Consider the following 20,634-nt stretch of genomic DNA (forward strand, 5'->3'; position numbering starts at 1 on the left):
GATTTCAAGTGGTACACCAGTTATGTAGTGTATTACTCCAAAACATTACTTGGTTCAACTGCTCTACATTTTTTTTTTCATTTTTTAAAAAAATCATTTCAAAAAAGAATTTTCAATAAACCGTAAGAAACATGAATTTTTTCACTATTAAATTTTTTACTCAAGTAAAAATCTAGATTTTAGCTAATTTTCACCTCTCCACTTGTTTACGTTTTCACCAGTCTGTAATTTTTCTCAGTTTATAAATTATTAAAACGATTGTTTTCATTTTTATAAATTCATTATCCTATTTATATATTGTTACTTTCCTGTGAGATCTATGTAAACAACAATTGTTAATGTTTCGTATTTATTTAATTAACTAGTTAATTAATCAATTCTTTACCTCATGTCAATCAAATCTTCTAACAGCGCTCCACACGAATCTAGTATAGAGGCGAAAAAAAAACAGGGAAACACACCTTACTCCCGTTTATATGATAATTTGCATTCAAGCTTTACACAAAAAAATTTAGATAAACGTTATAGAAGAATTGACCACCTCATAACAGAGCGTGTAGATGAAGTAAGAAAAGATGAACTGGATATATCCAAAGAACAAATTTTGCAAGATTCTCATAAAGCCTACTCATATTTTATTGAAAATAGTCAAAATCGACACCGTTCTATATCTTCCCTAAAGCCATTTTGTAATTCGTTCAACTTGACAAGAAGCAGTAATGTACCAGCAGTGTCTTCCTCGTCTTCAAGTAGTCATTCTGAAAGGTATATATATTTTGTACATAAATATCTTATTTAAATGAGCATTTTTTCCATATTGATGTACAGAAATAAAAAATCTATTACAAAAAAAGACAATCCCGTTTGTCCAAAATTTAAATCATTTTTTAAAAAGTGGAAATCCCAAACAGTGAAGTTGAATGCAATTAAAGAAGAACATTGTAATCTTATTGAGAATGTATGTCAGTCCAAACATTTGTATTTTTTCATACAGTTGTTGTTTTGCTTCTAACAAAGATATTGCACTCTATATTTTTGCTTGATATTTGGAGAGTTAATACTAAGAAAATTCTTTTACTACATGAAACCCAACCATGTTCTTTAAGTAAACAACATGAAAGTAACAATCCAGATGACCAAAACTCTTTTTATCATACTTTCTCTGAAGATAACGAAATCAACGATTCGTCCAAAACATCTTGTTATACAATTCCAAAATTAAAATTTTTAGGAAAACAATTCGCATCATTTTTTTTTTTTAAATTGCCCCTACAAATTATGCCCGATGTATCTTCTTCTATAGAAAGTACGATTCAATCGATAACTTGAGCATAAGATAATAAAAAAAATTGTAATTTTAGATTCTAATCCAAACTCAACTCAGCGTCTTTTTAAAAAAAAGAAAAAAAATGTCATTACATATAGTTCAAATATGTCTGATTTCTTGCCATCCCAATCACCGTGTTTTCCTGATTACATGTACGTAGTCCACTACGTATTTTTGTCAATATTTGCACGACTTTTTTTCTTTACAGTGAAAGAAATTTGTTTTTCTGCTTAATTTTTAATGGATTTTTCTTTTAGAGCATCTATTAAGCGATTCAAAACACTGTGTTTTTGTGATTCTTTAAAACTTTCGGATCCTTGCTGTTTACCTGATTTTAAACAAGATAGCAAAGATCTTTTGCGTGACACAATTCGAGTGAACGGGTGTTTAGTACCCGGTAACAACCAGACACAAAATTCTATAAATTACATTTTTTAATATTTTTCAGGTACATATGGATATAAAAACGTTTATGAAATGTTAACTAAATTACTTCTACCCGACAAATATCAAAAGACATATGATAATTTCATATTACATGGTACTGTTCAAGAACCTTGTGATAGAGATATTTTATCAAATTCAAATGACACCTCTCTTGAAAATTTTCTTTGCGAAATGTTTCATCGAGCGGAGTTTTCAGCTTTAATATTATTGCATTTACTTAATAGAACACTTGCAGGAGGACATAGTTTTGAAAAAGTATTATCTACATTCAAAAATGATTCCTACAGTTTTGTTGTACCAAACAGTTCAGATGCGCGACCCCTAAAATTAGTTATTGGACAGCAATCTGATGTTACTGCAGCTATCTTAGCTTCGCAAACATCCTTTCGTGTGTATAGTGTGACCTCCAATGATCAGGATGATGTTTCCTCTTGTTTAGCTGAAGTACAAGCCTATTTCGTAACGGATCTTAATGTTTCTCAACTTCTTTCTCCACAAAAAACGGATATTTTATGCTGTTTAACTGTTTTAGCGTCTAGTAAAAACGAAGATATGAATTATCATTTATCATGCTCATACATACCGCCGCGTCTTGAATCTTGGATAAATAGTCGATTTGACTTTGTTAAACACAAGTATACCGAACACAGTGACAACACAAATTTCGTAAATTACTTGAAAAAAATGATAGATGACTTTATTCCATATAGAATTTATATTACAAAGATAGAGTCCTAGAATGGTATCAGTAATAGTTTCATGGTAATCCTACAATTTTATGCAATGTAAATACCTGAAAACATTTATTAGAAAAAAATTAAATTAAAAAAAAGAATTTTTAAGATGTAAATAAAAATTATGTAAAACAATGTTCCATTAAATGATTTTCCTTAGTACAAAAGCGTTCTTTTTCGTTACTACATTACAGTTTTCTCCCGACGCAATAAGTGAAAACAATTGAAACTTTTTTTTCATTTACATATTTCGTTATTAAAACAAATTTCGAAAGAATTTACAAAAATCTTAAACACTGATTGATAACTTGAAAAAAAAAATTCTTTTCAAACACGAAATTTTATGTTTGCCATCACACTATCCTCTACTACGTGAATGCTTTATTAAATGAAAGTTAATTTTTTTTTAATTCTCACGTTGATTAATGAAATGTATACAATAAAAATTTTTTCATCAAACGTTGAATTTGTACTCTCTATTCGAGACATGACAAATGATTGTCCGACGTCATTAATTTATTAATCGTGAAAGGTCGGGAGGTACAAAATTTTTCCATACCATATTTGTTCATTTATTGAATTTTTGTCTTTTCTATTTCATAATAACTATTGTTGTTTTTTTTAATTTTTAGCAATCATCATTTGCATTCTAGTTTTTCTTAATAATTAAAATAAAGTAGCTTAAATTTTCATTAATTCATCCCATGGCATTACCACCCTTTCTACTTGGTGACGACCTTCTAAAATTTAGAACTCGACATTGTACGTTATGTTCAACTATGTTTGAAATTCGTATGTATGGTATATCTTTTTTATATAGGTCAAAGATTCGTTAAACAAGGGTATTGTAATTTTGCTGATAAGTGTCAATATTCTCATAATATCGAATGGACGCGTCGACCTTTAGTATGTTCTTTTTTTACGTTATGAAAAATTTTGTCATCATTTTTTTTTTTTTAATTTTATTTCAAGTGGAAATATAATTATACAGAGAAATTATGTGATTTCGTTTGTGGAAATGAGTGTTCATCCAAGGCAGAACGCTCACAAACTATATGCGGTCTTCATCGTCAGTGCCCGTTAGCTCATTCCTACGAAGAACAAGTGTATCATCCAAAAGTGTACAAGCGTGTATGTTTATATTCCATTTATTTTGCTACTACAAATACTAAAAACAGGTTCTTTGTCAACGCTACATACAAAATCAATGTCCGCGTTACTATTGCCCTTTCGCGCACGGAGTATCCGAACTCCAAGGAACAGAACCAATGGATGGAAATTTATTGTCCATGATATCTCTAACACAAGACATTGTGGCTCCAATAGTAGATTCTTTTTCAAATCACACGAACTATTTATGTGAGACACAAAATAAAAAAGCCACATGTGAGAAATCGGTTAGAAATATTTCGGGTTGGCCACATACATCGTCAGACACTTTCCACACGTTTGTAGCTGATTCCTTAGACAACATCTCGAATCAGAAGCAAAAGCAATTGGAAGCTTTATTTGAGTCCACCACGCATCCATCTTGTTCAGAGTTTTTCAAGCAAAGCGATAGTCTTTTATCTCATTATTTTTCAAAAACTAAAACTAATGTAAATCAATCTTTAACAAGCCAAATGAATCTTGCGGGTCATGTAAACATCGAAATTCCACCCTATCCCGATTTATTGAACGTTTGTGATGGAGATAAAAAATTTAAAAAACAAATCTACGATACATTAGATATTGATTTAAAACCGTTTGAATTTAATTATTTCCAAAATAAAACATTGAAATGTTATGAATTATCAATAGGAGCAGTTAATACAAATTATGAATGGATGGTGAAAGCTTATGTGAAATTAAGTTCTTTTTCAAAACATCAGACATTTGGTCTTAAACAGGTTTTTTTAACACCTTCATTTTTTGAGTCAGACGATAATTACAAAAAACCTCGAAGCTGTTGTTTATCCCTCGTGTCAGATGCCTCTTTTTATCCGGATTGGCCAGAGCAAAATACTTCAGTTACAATGACACAGATAAAGCAAGGACTTGAATCCCTGACATACACTTGTACTAGTCATAATATGTTGTGATTCGATAATTTTACATACATATATGCGTTGTAGTGCAAACTGTCCAACACTTTTTAAAAAGTGTTGATGCGCTACATCAGACAGGATTTTCACACAATTATATAACACCTTGGATACTCGTTAAACCTTCAGTAACTGAGGAGAGTACCATTGGCCAGTTATTATATGGGGCTTTACCTTTGCTTACAGTACGTAAAATAGAAATAGTTATTAATAGTTTCGGTCAAAACATCAAACGCGTCAGAATCGTGTCAATATAAGCTATTTAATTTGCCAAAGCCCCGAAGTTCTACAATCCATTATGACAAAAAAACAATCCATTATTGAAAAACATTGTACACCGTCTGCTGATATCTGGAGTTGTGGTATGCTATTTTAAAAATGGATATTCAAATAAACTTATTTCTAGAAGGGAAAATTTATATTAAATAGATAATATTTAATCTTATTCTTAGGCATCTGTATGTTTTTATGGATATCTGAAAACCACTGTCATCCATTTGGAAATACATTAGAAGAAATTTTTCATAATATTTTTAATGGAATAACAACAAATTTAAACATTTTATGGAAAGAAAAATTTCCATTGTTGTATCATTTACTTAACAATATGATAACAATAAACCCGCAGGAACGTATCTCTTTAAAACAAGTACGTGTTTATGATAAATTCCAATAAATTTTTATCAAATTCTTGTAAAAGGCTTTACAGCACCCTGCATTTTGGCCCATTCAAACAAAAAAATTCTATTGCCATTTATTGACAACAGTACTGCGTTTATCTCCATCCGCTACGGAGAACATTACCCTTCCTATAGGATGGTTACATAAAATTGTTAATAACACATATAATAATGATAGCCTCGATAATTCGTTTCAATCATTAATGCAGCTCTTTAAATTACCTTTCGTTGATATGTGGATTTTCGTGAGGGAATGTCTGGATTTGTTTACTACCATGTTTCCTTCAATTCCTTTACGACATGATATGGTAACCGAAAATCATATCATTAAAGAATTATGCAGTCAGTCGTCACTGGGTTTGGTTTACTTTCTCTGCCTTATTTACGCTCATGGTAGGATCCAAAATTAAAAAGAAAAAATTTGAGATATATGTTTAAAACTATTAAATTATATTGCTTTTTATTTAAACAGATGAATCCTTACATTTTCAAACAAGTGAAATTGTTTCTTCCATCTCAAAACGTTTTCCCGGACCACTTCTTAATATATATACATTTATTTGGCAGACAAATTCAAAACAAGTTTTTGGTAAACAAATAAGCTTTTTTTATCAACTTCATCCTTTATCTCTTTTGTTTATTTAGATCCGTTTTCATTTGTCCTCCCTTCTTATCCTTCCAACCTTAACATACCAACAAATCAAATTCTTCAAAATTTTTATCAACCGAAGTAAAAAAAACACTTTAATGATTTAAAAAAAGAAAAATTTTGTATTTCTCTTTATAATGAAATTTTTAGGGAAGCTGCACTTCTTAGATTGTCTTCTTCAATGATGGAGGATGTTCTTGATGGAGAATCGACAACGGCATCCTCCACATGTCCTCCTTTTGTACAATCCGTTCTTTCATTTATGGTTCGTATAAAACCCAAAAAATTTTCATTACATAGTTTCACATGAATTTAACAGGAGGGCGACGCGTAAATTGTATCTTTGTATAGGCTCCAGCTAAAAAAAAAAGTATTTACAATGCTACTGTTATTAATGTTGTTTTCTTTCATTAGAGCATTTAAAGAAAAAAGGTTTATTTTTTTTTTTTTATTCTTCTTGTAATTGTTGCTGAGAATTTTTCAAAAATAAATTATTTTTTTATTCTTATAACATTGTTAAAATAATATTATATAAAGTAAATGAAACTCATTCCAATTAATTGTACATTAAACAAAAACAACCTTTTATTTTGACATAAAATTTCTATTCAGTAACTTAAATATCTGGAAGGACTTTATTTGGTCCATTATTTATAAACGGGAGCGTTGACCGTGTGAAGTACATTGGCTTCAGAAGACCACACAAATAAGGGATATTTTCTCTGTAAGGTTCTAGAAGTTTTAAAGAACATTAAAAAACAGTATCACTATCCATAACGTCGACGCAAATACATTCAGCAGAATTACATACAAGTTGTTCGGAATGCAGATATTAACGGTTACGAAACTGGAATAATATGACCTTGCTGTTAAAAAAAAAATTTTGATTTTTTTCATGAAAAAATATAGTTTAAAAACATACGATTTCTTGATGTATCGGTGTATTTTCTTCAGCAAGATGAACTACCAGTGTTTCCATTAATTTTGGAGTTGAATTTGTATTGTTAGATTCCTGAACAATTGAAAGAAAAGAATTCGTCAGTTAAGTCATTATTATTTGTCATGCTAACGGGTACCGAGATAGAAGAACAATAATCTTTACAAGCTTGATTTTGTTTTTTAGTAACTTGAGGACAATCATCTACAGTGTATTTTAAAGTAATGCTCAGTTACAATTTTGTTTTAAAATACCTCCTGCTTTCACTTCACAAAGAGTTGGATGACAGTCACACACACGATGAATGGGTGAAACAGCATTATAATCTGCTACTAAATACTCTTTAAATAACAGATTTAAAAAATTTTATCTTACAATTTTTGAATAGCGAAGGACCTGCAGGTTGTAAACGAAAGGATGTATTGACTTCATCAAGGATGGGAGAAGAGAGTTCTGGCACTCTTTCATAAAGGTGAGGAGAAATATCGTACTCAGGATCATAATGCGGACATTCACTTGGATAAGGATGTTGTTCCTCATAACTTGTGTATCTGAACATTTAATACATTAAATTATTCTAAAGTTTAAATTTGTTTGCGAGAGAAAGAGGTATATGCGACGTCACAATGTCGAATTTCGACAAAGTGTTACAAATCTAATTTTTCTCCTCAATGCGCATATAAATTTTAAAGCAATCTTACTGAGGAGGAATTAAATTTTTATTAACAAACACGGAAAAGGCACAAAATGGGGGAACAGAGACCGAGCTACAAGGACCTAGGATATCATCAAGCCAAAACCCAGGGCAAGCTACAAGAACTAAAAGGCATTGCGGAAAACAAACGGGAAAGGATTGAGCTTCCATTAACCCCACAGGTAGCCAACACATGGGAAATAAGCTGGCACAATACATTCCCAAATAAACGGCTGAAAAAACAAAATCAATATTTTTATTTTTGATTGAAAGGTCAAATATACCAGCACAAAGATTATAAACGGCTATAGAGGCCTTTCCAACTTTTGAGTTGAATTTCGAAGGAAATGAACTTAAAACACCATTCATTGATTGATCCGTCACATGGGCAATGGTGAAATCAGCAATTGTTATGGGGTAAAGAACAGATAAAAGGCAATTCATTCCTGTAATCATTGGTAGGCATGGAAAAGGACGCAAAATCCAACTTTATAAAAATGAAAATAAAAAATTAAAGTCGTCGTAGTTATTATTTTCCTACATAGGTGGAGGTATCAAAGGGGGAACAATATCAATAAGAGATGCTGCAACAGTCTGAACAAGATAAATTTGAAGAGAAATTACTAGGAAAACTTACTGAAACTACACCAACGACACTTGTACTGGCCATCATTGCCATTAATGCAACACCTGGATTAGCGTTTCCAGCATTGTTGGCTACAGTCTAAAGAAAAAATATGTATATTTTTACAATAGACAACATGTTTACAAGTATCTGGCTTGTTATCCATTGAGTCATATCAAATCCATACGCGCGCCTGAAAGGACCCCCTTGAAAATTGTTACGCATGTCAAAAAAGCGATTAAAATGAAAAGAATCTACCTGGGAAAGGAGCCATACGCTTGTCTTCTAGAAAAAATAATTTTTGTATTTAAGCTTTTAAAAAAAAACCAACACCCACCAGAGGCGACTCCTAATGATTTCGAATCGCAATGTGGAAGAATGTAACTCAATCGTTCTAAAGCTTGTACAAATCGTTCTTGTCCATTTTTTGAAAAAACAGAATCAAGTAATCTAAAATGTTCCTTATCATTACAAAATGTAACATATAAAATCGTACTGACGTATTATATCCTTCATGATCAAATCTGTTTATCAAAAAAAATAAATATCTTAAATTGTTGTTTTAGCAGAAGCTTACTGATCATAAACAGCGTTATACATTTCAGGAAAAAGATTATTATTCCCATGGCATAATTTTTTCCATATTATATTCTTTTGAAAATATTTGGAGTCTTGTGTAAGTGATTGGATATAGAATGCAGATGCATCAAGAACCTTAGAAAGTATTGGTGGGTGATTTTTTAACTGATGAGGTGACAAGCTTTTGTGTTTGATTGAAGTTAGCTTGAACGACTCACAACTAAGTGTTATAATAATTGCATAGTACAAAAAAAAAATCATTGCAACTAAAAAAAAAAAAACTCATTTTCTTGTATGACTACAATAGCACAAGTCGGGAGTCACTTGTTTTTTTCTTTTTAAAAAAAAAAATAAAAATTAAATCAATGTATCAAATTTCGTCTTGCATATAGTCGTGTACAAAACCAATGATGCCGCGCTAGGTTAACATTGATCAATAATGTTGAAAGAAAAAAATTGATACCTTCTCGTTATGTTTGATTTTATAAATGCTATTATTTTCTTTTTTCAAAATGAATTATTTACAATTTCCGTTTATTTAAAAAAGTAGAAGAATGAAATAAAAGCCATTACATGGCAAATCACTTACAACTTGATAGTGTTATTTATGTATAAACTTTGTTTGCTACCTGTAAAATTGAGAAGCGTCTGTAAATTATTTAGGCACAGGAAAATTAAAAAAAAGTTTTTTAAACAAAACAAACTATGTGCAATTTATTTAAATGTCTTTAGACGTTTTGAGCTTTGAGTTTTGTCAAAGTAGAATGCTGTTTGTCAAATTCAACGGATATTTTGAATAGTATGGTGTTAAAAACGCGTCAACTACTACAACAATGGGTACTTTACGTTTTGAATATTATCAAGAATTGAATGGTTCCTGCTGCGTTACTTTTAGTTAGAAGTTGTGATAAAAAGCAATTGTAAATATGCGAATTTTAAGGAACAAATTAAATCTATAAAAAATTCTGACTTTACATTTCAAGATCTTTTTACTGTTGTTTTAACATTGTAGGCCTTTGTTCCTTGTTTTTGAAATGTTTTAAAAACCAATTGAAAGTTTTTCAGACACTCTATTTCAAGATGAAACAACTGTGTATGATTCTCCTGACCTTGTACTAAATTTCTTCACCCATAACTTTCATTATTGGTTTCCTACGTTGTGTATTGATGACAAATTCAATTCCTTTATAAAACAAGCTTCTTGTAAGGCGAATGTTGATGAAAATGAGTGTCTTCAGCATTTATGGGGTTGGCTTATTATTTTTTCGTTAATGGAGGTCGGCGAAACGACATCATTCTTTGAAGATATATCTTTGGATGTTGTTACAAATCTACAAGTTTTTATGTATACCGTATGTTTTTATGTTTGTAAATAAAACAACTTTTTTATTTATTATTAACTTTTTGTTCCATAAAGAGTTTTATTGCGATAGTCAATCCAGAATCTACATTAAAAATGGATGGTAAAAAAAAAATTGGATGAAATAATATAAAAAAATGCCACGCAGATACTGAAAAGAGTTTGACATTATGCCTTGGGAGTGAAGAAATTACACAAGTAAATATTGAAAAAGTGTTAAATGATATGATAGCAATGAATGTCGATTTTTCAATGAAAGTCTATAGATTTTTTTCTAGGTATCACCAGAGAAAGTTCTAAATCTATCGCATGATAAAGAAGTTCCTCGCAATCAAAAAAATATAATGTAGCTACATACAACAAAATTATAATTTTTATAAATGTTGTATTTTTACATCTAGAACAAGAGAGGAATTACTACAGCGGGCTGTCGATCTACATAAAGAAAACGTAGAATACTTTTTTTTTAGTGACATCACACAGTTTCTGGTTTTTAGAGTGATTTTTATATGCGTCTACGCGATGCAGAAAAAGAGTTAAAAAAAGTTTATGAGACAAATTGTTATTTGGAATCCGAAATTCAGAAAAAGGAAGAAAAAATTATTGAACTAAATGAATGCGTTCAAAAAACAGTAAGTACTTTTTATCTTGACTTTCTTTATAAAACTTTTTACGTCTTTAGAGAGACATTGAAATTGATACAGCTGCACATTTGTTTACCCTAAAGAAAGCATTAAAAGCTGAGCAAACTCTTACTAGTCGTTTAAGAGAAAAAACAGCTTCTTTGCAACTCCAAGTAATTTTTTGTTTCATTACCGTATCCAAAATTCATGATATTGTAGCTGTTTGGTTTTTCAAGCAATACTGGTCACACTATGAAAAAAAAAGACTTTACTCCCGTTTCACTCGATATTTGTTTACTCAAAAAAGCATCGAGGTAATTAGGTTTTGGAGGCTAACAATAAAGATGAATAAATGAGTTTTTATGTAGTGTTTCCTATGAGAACACAATACAACGGCTTTTGGCTGAAACTCAGCGACATATTCTTACAATAAAACGGCTTGAAAAACAATTTAGTCAGTCATATGGAAAATTATTTGCAATTGAATAATTTTGTTTATTCCAGAGGATGAAATAAGTAAAGGAGTTCGTAAGCAAACTGAAATCGAAGATTTAAAAAAAGAACTTTTAATTGTAACGCGAATTTCCTAAATAGTAAAAATCCCAAATTGCGTTTATAGATGACGTGTATCAAGGCGGAAAGGCATCATTTCGAAAATGAGTTGATTGCTCAACAAGCTGCTAATATGACACAGTTCCAAATTATTCATGATTTGAATCAAAAAACTAGGTATATTCTTATGCTATTCCTTACGCACGTAAATCCCAAATGTTTCTTAGTGAATTAGAAATACGTTTAGAAGAAATGAATAATTTGAATTATGTACCTGTCAATGCGTATATGAATCAATCGTTAGAAAACGATTTGTAAGTATTTAAATAATGATTATTTAAGAAAAAAACCTGTGGTGGTAGAAAAAGTAAAGTAGATGATTTATTAAAGGAACGCACCACACTATTAACAGAGTTGGAATCCTTACGTTCTTGCCAGTAAGCATGTTGCGATGCTAAACGACAGTTTATTTGATCGCAATGTATTTTTTTTTCACTCCAGTGTTTCACATAATGAAAATAGTTTATATAAAAAACAGTTGGACTTAGCTTCTGAGGTAATGGAAAGAGTGTAAAATCATATTGAAGCTTTGTTTTCAATATAACAATATACTGTTCAGACTATACAACGTTTACAGACAGAATTAGCTTGTTGTCAAGTGTAAGTGATGATTTATTACCTAATTTTTATTTAGTGATGATTTTTTTTTTTTTCCTCAATTTCACGATTCATTAGAGATGCAGATAAGTATAAGTCAACAGCTGATTTTTTGCGTCATACGTCTGAAGACAAAAGTAAAACAAGAGAGTTTGAGTCAAAGGAATTAAGAAATAAAGTTGAATCTTTACAAACATTAGTTAAAACTTTAGAATCTGAATTGGAAACATTACGAGTGCAATAAGTTTTCTGAAAATTCTAGTCAACTAATTTTTCATTTGTTTTTAGCAAGAATCGAGGGAATGGGCCTTAATAAAGCAACGACATTTAGAAGAGCATCAAGCCGATTCGGAAACTATTACGTTACTTCGTTCCGAAAATACACTTATTCTAGTATACAGTTAACGTCAATTTATTTTATTTTATTGTGTTTTGAACTAGTCAGAAATTGAAGAAATGCGCATCAAAAATCAGGAAAAGCAAAACAAAATATGTCATCTTGAGGACTATATATCCAGTGTTCTTGAACCTCAGGTAAAATTCTTTCTTTTTAATCCCAAAAGGCGAAAGCAACGAATGGGTGGACTTTTTGTACAGAAGGAAAAATTATCTTGTGATATCCAAAAATTAGAAGAGGCTAATGCTGTTTTAATTGAGAAAGTTAAAGTGAAAACATTTCTTATGACCGAAAAAGAAGAACAACTTTCAATTGAAACAACAGCCCTGAAAACAACACAACGTGTGCGTTCTATTGATTTCATATTACAAAGCAAAGCATATTTGGGTTGTGTTAGAGAGTATGCGAACTGGAATCTGAGATGAAAGCCAATGGTGAAGTTTTAGAAACGTATAGAAAACGTTTACAAATCGCTGAGGAAAACTTGAGAAACAAAAAAAATCTTACGGCACAATTACGGGCGCAGGTTAGTTGTGTTACCCCGCATAAGCATGAATTATTCTGGTTTAGATGGAAAATGACCGAAAATCCTGTAACGATTTGGAGATGAAATTGCAAAACACAACGTACGCATTTTTAAAACCGTTTTTTTGAAATTTTTTTTTAATTCAATTTGTCTTAGAGACTCTTTGTTAAAACTAAAAAAAAATTACACTGATGTGGAATCACAATATATGATGGTAAGCGTTTCTTAAAATAATAAATAAATCCATGTTTCTTAATAAATTATGGTCTGCGTGTACTCATTTATCAGAAAATGGACGAATGTAAACAAATGGAGTTAAAGTTATCGTTTTATCGTGTGGAGTTTGAACGTTTATCTCATTGTGCTATGAATCCTATGCAAAATTCAGAGATAACAAGAGAAGGACCATGCAGGTAAAGTATAATAGTTGTGGGTTCTTATGACAATCAAGTTCGATGACTGTCCCTGTTGTTTCTGGTCAGGCAATTACTACAAGAAATTCGGTCACAAATATCTGCTGGCAAACATGAACTTGAATTATTAGGACAAAACATAGAAAAACGTTTAGCGGAAATTCCTAGGTCCACAGGGGATCATAATGAAGTAAGTTTTGACACTCAGAAAAAGGGCGCAATGTCATTTTGTATTTTCTTCTCTAGTTCCAAATCGAAGATATTGTCGAGCATTTTGAGAAGGAAAAAGTTCAATCTGCAGCAAAACTTCGTACTATCACGTTGAGATTAACTGAAGGTGACGTCAATTTAATAATGTACGATCTTCTTGAATTTCTGTCGGTTTTCTTTTTATATTAGCGGAAGATGCGTATTCAAAATTACTACGAGAATATCAAGGATTGGGAAATACTTACACGATGCTTTTACAACAATATACTGATTTAGAAAAAAAAAAAGCATCGAAACAATGCACACCAAAAGGTTCTCTTTCTCCTAGTACCTCAATAAAGAATGAAGATGTTTTAATTTCAAACCCCATTAATAAGGATATGAGTATGAAGGTTACACTGTCAACTATAAGAACTTCTAAAGAGACGCACCAAGATAATAATAGCAAACACAAGTCGTATGTCAAACCATCGCAGCGTATTGAAACACATGTTGAGACCTGTGAGGCAATGTTGAGAAATGATACTACAACCTTACCTAGTCGTCCTACGTCGGAAATGTTTGACACAATTGGAACCGTTTCTGAAGCAGCTTCTTCTTTCTATGGTTCACCACACATTTCTGGTTCCTCTTCGCCCGTTATGTCTTCTTTACCCTATGAGACAATAGAAGGAACTACATCAATCGACTTGGCATGTCCTTCACACAATACGAAAATAAACACCGAAGCGATTCAACCACATGAGAAGTCACCTAATCCTAATAAACGTTCTCCACCACCAAAAATAATTCCTAAACCACCTTCTATCAGTAAAATGAATCATCTTGTGGAAAGTTCGTCTCAGCCTCTAAGACGTCAAGTTAATTTGATTAAAAATGAAGCACCTGTGATACGAAAATCTATTCAAAGATACAGTTTACGTTCTTCAATTCAGAATCCAAACGAACAAAAAAATGAATTGGTAACAAAAAGAAAAAGTATTATAGGGAAAACTTCTGATATGAAATGTAAGGAATTCGTGGCAAAATCCACCTTACCAAGACGTACATCTGTTAGCAGTCAGTGGTCTACTACTGAACAATCAACTTTAGCTACCAATACTTTACTTAAACCAAAATTTTTAGTTAAGGAACACTCATTCCCACATTTTCAATCAAGCGACACAATTCAAAATTTCCCAGAAAAGCGAAACTTTTTCACGGGTCGAAAATCGTTGGCTGCAGCGACAAATCCTACAAGTAAACCATCGTTACCTTTATTAAAAAGTAAAAGTATCTCACAACCCAAGCAACTTGCGTCGGTGCAAAGTCTTTTAATGAAACCATCTAAATCTGATGATGAAGACACACAAGAAGAACGCGCACAAGAAGAATGCACACTATCTCAGGAAACTCCGACGGGTGAACTTAGTACATTTAGCTCTGCAGTTTTAGCATCTTCTCTAGGCACACCTTCGTCATTAAATAATTCCTTTGTACTATCAGGTGAAATACAATATAATGATTCCCAAACGAAAAGGTTAATGTTGAAGCAACAAAGTAATGAATTCGAAAAGGATATGCTTCTTTCTGTAGCACATATTAATCGTAAACAACCCCAAATCGCTCCTGGTAAAAAAAAGTTCGCGCATAATTCGTCTTTTTCAGGATTACGCGTGAATCCATTAAAGAGTTCAAAGAATATATCTAATTTTTTTTAAATTCACATGAACGAAAAACAAATGGGTTTGTGAGCAGCATTTTGAGAGTTGCTAAAAAAATTTTTTATAGATAAAACATTAACAAGCGAAAAAAAATATGTAATTAAAGTAGACGTTCTTTTTTAGCTTTTTATAGTTTGCAGCCCCTCAAAACTACCTTAAGTATTAAAAGTTTGTGTCAAACTAAGAATCTTATCTACTTTCCTATAATTAGAAATCTTCAATTTTCAACATTGTCACGATAGAAAAATTCATTAATCAAAAATTGGTTATGTGCGCTTTTAACATCGTTACACAATCATTCAAAGAATAGATTTTCATCAAACAACACTGTACACCAATTAAATGTTTGATGCTAAAGAAATGCGAAGGTTTCAACTTTTAAAAACGTCTGAACCATCATTAAAGTTATTTCATTAGGAAATTATTAAAAAGTTAATTTTGTTTTTCGGTTTCTATTCCCTCAAATGTTAATGTTCGCAATCCAAATTTTTATTTTTAATTAAAAAAATTGAAACTTGTTATTTTTCTTATTATTATTCATTCGTACGTTTATATATTAAATTAAAAAGATAGATTCAGGAAAAAATTTGGTTTCTAGTAACTGATTCATTTGTCTATATACCTTTTGATAAATAGATCTCTGAAAAGCTAATGTTGTTATAAAACATTATTGTTACTGAACAAAGTCAACATATGTAGCGATTTTTTTGCTTTTAATGAACAAAGCCCAAACCGAATTGTTTGCTTGTTTTAAAAACAATTGACTTGACTTAGCATTTCGTCGGTAAGCTTCGCTGAGTCGCCTATGTATTTCTGTGGAGTCAAAGTACACAAAGACTCATACGCTCTTGATGTGATTTGAGAACGGAGTTTTTCAATGAGATTTCTATATTCATTCTGAAAACATTCATTTGAGTAAACTAAAGTTTTGCAAAATCACTATGAAACACACAAAGGAAGACTTTAAATGTTTGATAAAAAAATATCGCTACCAATCGTATTACTACCGGTATCACTACAACTATGACTACAATTGAGGGTATAGGACTACGTGTAAAGATATAACGACTATGACTAAGAGTCAACCAAGACGCCTTGCAGCGACCATTCTTGGGGATAAGGTGTCTTAAAAATAAAACAAAAAGAACTTTCTTATATTTGAAAATACCTGAGTCATAGATCTGACCCCTCGGGTCATGTTCTTAAGCATATTGTAGGCATGAGGTACGGATTCACTGAAAAAGAACAGATATGGCGTTAAAAAAATGTTTTTCACAAAAAAAAATCACAAACCTTCTTAAAAGTATTTGAACGGGTTCTGCTAAAATTTCATAGTGCGTATTTAATTCTTCGTTAACAACTTTTTCATTTAAAATTATTTTGGATAAACCTTTCTCAAAAGATTTTAACGCAATAAATGAATAAGCGAAAGCCGATCCTATGTTGCGAATAACAGTGGAATCTGATAAATCTCGTTGAAATCGTGAAATACATAATTTTCGTCTAAAAAACACTTTTTCTTAATCATAAATTAACACTTAGTTAAACGAACGCAAAAAATTCCAACAAAGAATTGGCCACTCCGAAATTTCCTTCAGCATTTTCAAAATCAATAGGATTAATTTTATGGGGCATGGTAGAAGATCCAACTTCCGTTTCAACTTTTTTAAGTAGCAAGTAATCTCTACAAAAAAACAATCATATCAACATATTTGAACGCTTTTGAAATTAGTAATGTTTAACAGTTAACAATACCGTGATATATACTGCCATAAATCTTGAACAGCGTCCAAACATACAACATGCATTCGAATGAGAGAATGACTAAGTTCTTTTACAAAACCAAAATTTTTTTTTTTTTTTTGAAGTAATAAAATTTATAAAAACTTCTATTTAATAAAAGTTGCATTTTACCTGCAATATAATCATGGGATTCATTTTGATTCGAAAAAGGCTCATACACTACATCAAAACGTTCAACAAATGTTTTTGTAATGTGTTGCCAATCTAATTCAGGGTAAAGAAACCGATGTGCGTTAAAATTGCCCACGGCCCCATTGAATTTGGCTTGTATGGCTACCTAGAAGATATTAACAAGATTTTTGACCCCTTATACAACAATAGTTAATAAAATTTGTTTCTTTTACATTATTTAAGCATTTAGTATGGCGATGGAGCCGATACGCAAACATAGCCATTTCTTTTCCAAATGTTGTTGGAACAGCTGGTTGTCCATGCGTGCGGGATAACATAGCAACATGTTGATACTAAAAGTGTAAAAACGAAAGACATTGAAAGAGGTAACATATTTATTTTTTTCGTTGCAAGGGAACTACGGTTGTTTTTTACCTGTTGCGCTAAAGAAGACAAACTTTTTATAATCGTCGAAAATTGTGGAAGTAATACAGTATGTAAACATTGTTTAATTAGAAAAGCATAGGCTAAATTATTTATATCTTCGGATGTACAACAAAAATGTGTAAATTCCTTCCATTTCACCATAGTTTCAGAGCATGTTTTATTGTTTATAGCCGTCTTTTCTTGTCGAATTGAAAATATTAAAATCAAATAAACATTGAAGGTATTTTACTTGTAAACAATCTTGAAGAAAATATTCCACTGCTTTTACATCATGTTGAGTATGTGTTTCAAGTACCTTGACATGTTTTGCATCCGTAAGTGAAAATGATTCAAGCTGTGTAAAATACTCTAAAAAGTTAAAAAAAAAATTGAAAATAAAACAATAACGATTTTTTTTTAATATGTAAGTCAACATACCATTCTCTTGTTTTGTAAGGCGTTTGTCATTAGAACCTGGTAAATACTCTATTAAAAAGCGTAACCATCGTAATTCAATAATAAAACGTGTTTTACATAAAGAGAATTCTGAAAACCAATTCGTTACTGGTTGAACGATTTTTTGGTAACGTCCGTCTAAGACAGAGACATTGTTTAAACAATGTGTAGTGTCTTTTTCCTTGAAATCATTAAAATTTTTTAACATTTTTTTAAATATTAAACTCTTCTAACTATTAAAGAATCTGCTAAAAATGATTATGATATAAAGTTAAATATGAAGTGAAATTTCCTTTTTTTTAATTTCGATTTTAGTGAATTTTAGAAAGAAAGGTATACATTATTAAATTTTTTCTGTGTACCTGATCACCCTCCTTGTCATTATTTGATGCGTATGTACAAATACAACCAGTTGCACGCTGAGAAACTTGTGTCTATTTTTTTATTTCTTCAAGTATCATGTAACATTAGAAAAGTCAAGATTATTTTTTTTTTATGAACCAAAAAATGTTATCCAAAGAAATAGCAATGTTGCGATGGATAATTCAAACAATGTTATGTTCAGGACTCGCATCTTTTTTTGTTTTGTATCACCCATTGAATAGTTTATTTCAAAATTCTTCCATTTGGGTTGTTCAAGCATCTGTTACATCGATTGATGATACCGTTGGTGCAAGCGTTAACAGATGTTTTGAACGTATTATGGGTACATGTTTTGGTGGAGTGTTAGCTTATATTCTTTTTGTTGTTATAACATATATATTAAAAGAAACTTCGCGTTTAATTATTTCTATATTACTGGGAATTCTAATGTTTTTATGGCCATTACCCTGGGCGTATATACGTCGAAAATATCCAGATAATCCTATAATAGCAACCTATGGAACATTTACAGGTTATCTTGTCATGCTATATTCATTTTTAACCGGAGGACCTCTTTCTATTGTCATTACTCGGGTGTGCACTGTCTGTATTGGCTTAATCCTTACCACAGTAATCGTTCTCTTTGTTTGGCCTAGTAGTGCGCATCATAAATTAGATAAAGATTTATGTGAAGTCATGGAATGTTTTTCAGATTTACTAAAGCCATTAGTAGCATTTGAACATAAAAGGACTCTTATTTATAATGAAGGTAGCAAAGAGATTGAAACATCATATAATAAAAATCTCGTAACGATTTCCAATCAAAGAACTAAAATCTATGAAAGAAAAGATCAAAATACAATAAAGATTTCAGAAAATCAATTGTTTGAATCTCCTTTTTATGAAGCATTACAAGATACTATAGATGTTCAAAGATTCTATACGAACGTCATCAATACACATTATTCTAACGATACATCCAAAACATACAAATTATATGAAAAACTTTCATCTCAATTACCTTCCTCCTCAAAAAAAGTTGTACTTTACAATGAATCAATTATTTCGTCAGATCCTGTAACCGTCCCCGCGTATTCTACCTCAGAGTTTCAGTTCTGTTTCACAGATACGTCATCAAAGAAAACGTATGATGAAGAAAAGAAAAGAAAACAACTAAAGTCATGTTACACAAAAAACATAAAACATACTTCACAACACACTGTAGATTTGATATGGAAGTATGCTTTAGCTACTCTTTTAACATCTTTTAATATAACGGGGACTTTGAATAAATCAGAGTGTCATACACGTTGTAATGAAGCTTTACAAAAAATTCATCGATGTCAAACAATTTTTAGTAATGTTCCAAAAATTATTTTAGCCTGTAAGAAAGAATATACTTTTTGTTGCCATTTGAATACGGGTTTATTCAAAAAATTTCCGGATGCAATTTATTTAAATCTAGTGAAACATATACAAGAACTTTTCCATCATATAGCTTCATTATTTTTTCAACTTAATGCTGAACAAAAGATTCCTTTTTTAGGTAAGTTTTTAGAATCAACCTGGAGTTCGGCTGATTCTGCAATCGCTTCAATTTTTTCTAATATCACATCTCTGAATTCCATTAACTCCAATGGATTACTTGCGGGATTAGCTGGTTCATTATTTTTTCACGAAATGTTTGGTTCCTTTATTTATAAAATTGTTGAAACGATATGTAAAGCTTTAAATCAATTATCTTTTTGTTTACTCCATCGTTCAAATACTTTGGAAGCTAAAAAATCTATCGATATGGCTATGCAAAGTATTCAATCTCTTCAAAGATTAAGAAAAGAAAGACAAATGATCTACAAACAAGTTTTTACAACTGCTGCCTCCTCTTGTGTTACATCTCTTGGAGAAAAATCATCAACCTTATCTATTCTTCAAAAAAAAAACCAGCCTTTCTTTCCTTTCAACTCACCGATTCAATGGGATATTTTAATGGGTATTGATTTGAAAACATTTCAACAAATGCCTCATGAAGATCATCAGCTTTACTGGACTTCGTTTTGGTACACAAGAGATCGTCTTTCTATTGTTATTAGTACACTAATTCGACTTCCCTATAAGCTTTATATAATACTCGATGTTGTTAATGAAATTCTAACTTACTAATCCCAAGAGGCTCTTCTTTTTTATTCTCCCATATAAAAACATATTCCTCATTTATAAATTCTTCCGTTTCATTTTATTGAACATACTTCAATGTTTAGCACCCGCTTTATTCCCTTAT

General features: G+C 31.0%; 5 protein-coding genes across 13 annotated transcripts; 3 read left to right on the top strand and 2 right to left on the bottom strand.

Moving 5' to 3' along the window:
- Nucleotides 1-243: 243 nt before the first annotated feature.
- LOC128882660 (uncharacterized) lies at nucleotides 244-2,512 on the top strand. The gene is made up of 6 exons (XM_054134358.1): nucleotides 244-765; nucleotides 829-958; nucleotides 1,018-1,306; nucleotides 1,362-1,479; nucleotides 1,585-1,724; nucleotides 1,776-2,512. Exons 1-6 carry the CDS (start codon nucleotides 389-391, stop codon nucleotides 2,510-2,512), a joined length of 1,791 nt encoding a protein of 596 aa, XP_053990333.1. The 5' UTR covers nucleotides 244-388.
- Nucleotides 2,513-3,050: 538 nt separating this feature from the next.
- On the top strand, nucleotides 3,051-6,434 carry LOC128882630 (uncharacterized). The gene is made up of 12 exons (XM_054134293.1): nucleotides 3,051-3,270; nucleotides 3,329-3,414; nucleotides 3,481-3,639; nucleotides 3,687-4,566; nucleotides 4,623-4,777; nucleotides 4,834-4,954; nucleotides 5,045-5,241; nucleotides 5,293-5,665; nucleotides 5,745-5,861; nucleotides 5,918-6,002; nucleotides 6,072-6,186; nucleotides 6,241-6,434. The coding sequence occupies exons 1-12, from the start codon at nucleotides 3,213-3,215 to the stop codon at nucleotides 6,253-6,255; spliced, it is 2,361 nt and encodes a 786-aa protein (XP_053990268.1). The 5' UTR covers nucleotides 3,051-3,212; the 3' UTR covers nucleotides 6,256-6,434.
- A 77-nt stretch (nucleotides 6,435-6,511) lies between these two features.
- On the bottom strand, nucleotides 6,512-9,029 carry LOC128882631 (uncharacterized). Of its 4 annotated transcripts, none has more exons than XM_054134295.1 (15): nucleotides 8,755-9,029; nucleotides 8,678-8,701; nucleotides 8,515-8,627; nucleotides 8,436-8,459; nucleotides 8,322-8,383; nucleotides 8,190-8,276; nucleotides 8,094-8,146; nucleotides 7,837-8,039; nucleotides 7,560-7,785; nucleotides 7,234-7,409; nucleotides 7,113-7,190; nucleotides 6,998-7,062; nucleotides 6,844-6,933; nucleotides 6,733-6,787; nucleotides 6,512-6,653 (listed from the first exon to the last, which is right to left on the bottom strand). In XM_054134295.1, exons 1-14 carry the CDS (start codon nucleotides 9,015-9,017, stop codon nucleotides 6,761-6,763), a joined length of 1,491 nt encoding a protein of 496 aa, XP_053990270.1. In that variant the 5' UTR covers nucleotides 9,018-9,029; the 3' UTR covers nucleotides 6,512-6,653; nucleotides 6,733-6,760. The 4 variants fall into 4 exon arrangements, with proteins under 4 accessions (XP_053990270.1, XP_053990272.1, XP_053990271.1 ...); XM_054134297.1 differs by having other exon boundaries at nucleotides 7,113-7,184; nucleotides 8,436-8,462; XM_054134296.1 differs by having other exon boundaries at nucleotides 7,113-7,187; nucleotides 8,436-8,462.
- A 423-nt stretch (nucleotides 9,030-9,452) lies between these two features.
- On the top strand, nucleotides 9,453-15,389 carry LOC128882629 (centrosomal protein of 83 kDa-like). 5 transcript variants are annotated; one of them, XM_054134289.1, is made up of 29 exons: nucleotides 9,453-9,593; nucleotides 9,652-9,764; nucleotides 9,814-10,108; nucleotides 10,174-10,219; nucleotides 10,265-10,314; nucleotides 10,395-10,462; nucleotides 10,518-10,566; nucleotides 10,614-10,748; nucleotides 10,799-10,912; nucleotides 10,959-11,053; nucleotides 11,108-11,193; nucleotides 11,244-11,311; nucleotides 11,359-11,468; nucleotides 11,519-11,605; nucleotides 11,654-11,728; nucleotides 11,793-11,847; nucleotides 11,911-11,951; nucleotides 12,027-12,183; nucleotides 12,237-12,341; nucleotides 12,390-12,482; nucleotides 12,546-12,689; nucleotides 12,743-12,871; nucleotides 12,916-12,971; nucleotides 13,028-13,085; nucleotides 13,160-13,284; nucleotides 13,354-13,474; nucleotides 13,531-13,621; nucleotides 13,684-14,895; nucleotides 14,980-15,389. In XM_054134289.1, exons 1-29 carry the CDS (start codon nucleotides 9,558-9,560, stop codon nucleotides 15,192-15,194), a joined length of 4,029 nt encoding a protein of 1,342 aa, XP_053990264.1. In that variant the 5' UTR covers nucleotides 9,453-9,557; the 3' UTR covers nucleotides 15,195-15,389. The 5 variants fall into 5 exon arrangements, with proteins under 5 accessions (XP_053990264.1, XP_053990263.1, XP_053990266.1 ...); XM_054134291.1 differs by having other exon boundaries at nucleotides 9,578-9,593; nucleotides 9,822-9,959; nucleotides 10,034-10,108; nucleotides 13,684-15,389; XM_054134288.1 differs by having other exon boundaries at nucleotides 13,684-15,389.
- Nucleotides 15,390-15,712: 323 nt separating this feature from the next.
- Nucleotides 15,713-18,280, bottom strand: LOC128882661 (adenylosuccinate lyase-like). 2 transcript variants are annotated; one of them, XM_054134359.1, is made up of 10 exons: nucleotides 17,976-18,280; nucleotides 17,788-17,906; nucleotides 17,547-17,732; nucleotides 17,345-17,464; nucleotides 17,112-17,277; nucleotides 16,953-17,028; nucleotides 16,750-16,881; nucleotides 16,491-16,700; nucleotides 16,366-16,432; nucleotides 15,713-16,094 (listed from the first exon to the last, which is right to left on the bottom strand). In XM_054134359.1, the coding sequence occupies exons 1-10, from the start codon at nucleotides 18,199-18,201 to the stop codon at nucleotides 15,948-15,950; spliced, it is 1,449 nt and encodes a 482-aa protein (XP_053990334.1). In that variant the 5' UTR covers nucleotides 18,202-18,280; the 3' UTR covers nucleotides 15,713-15,947. The 2 variants fall into 2 exon arrangements, with proteins under 2 accessions (XP_053990334.1, XP_053990335.1); XM_054134360.1 differs by lacking the exon at nucleotides 17,976-18,280 and having other exon boundaries at nucleotides 17,547-17,737.
- Between the last annotated feature and the right edge of the window lie 2,354 nt (nucleotides 18,281-20,634).

The sequence above is a fragment of the Hylaeus volcanicus genome, unplaced genomic scaffold (assembly GCF_026283585.1).
Source record: "Hylaeus volcanicus isolate JK05 unplaced genomic scaffold, UHH_iyHylVolc1.0_haploid 12126, whole genome shotgun sequence".
Taxonomy (NCBI): domain Eukaryota; kingdom Metazoa; phylum Arthropoda; class Insecta; order Hymenoptera; family Colletidae; genus Hylaeus; species Hylaeus volcanicus.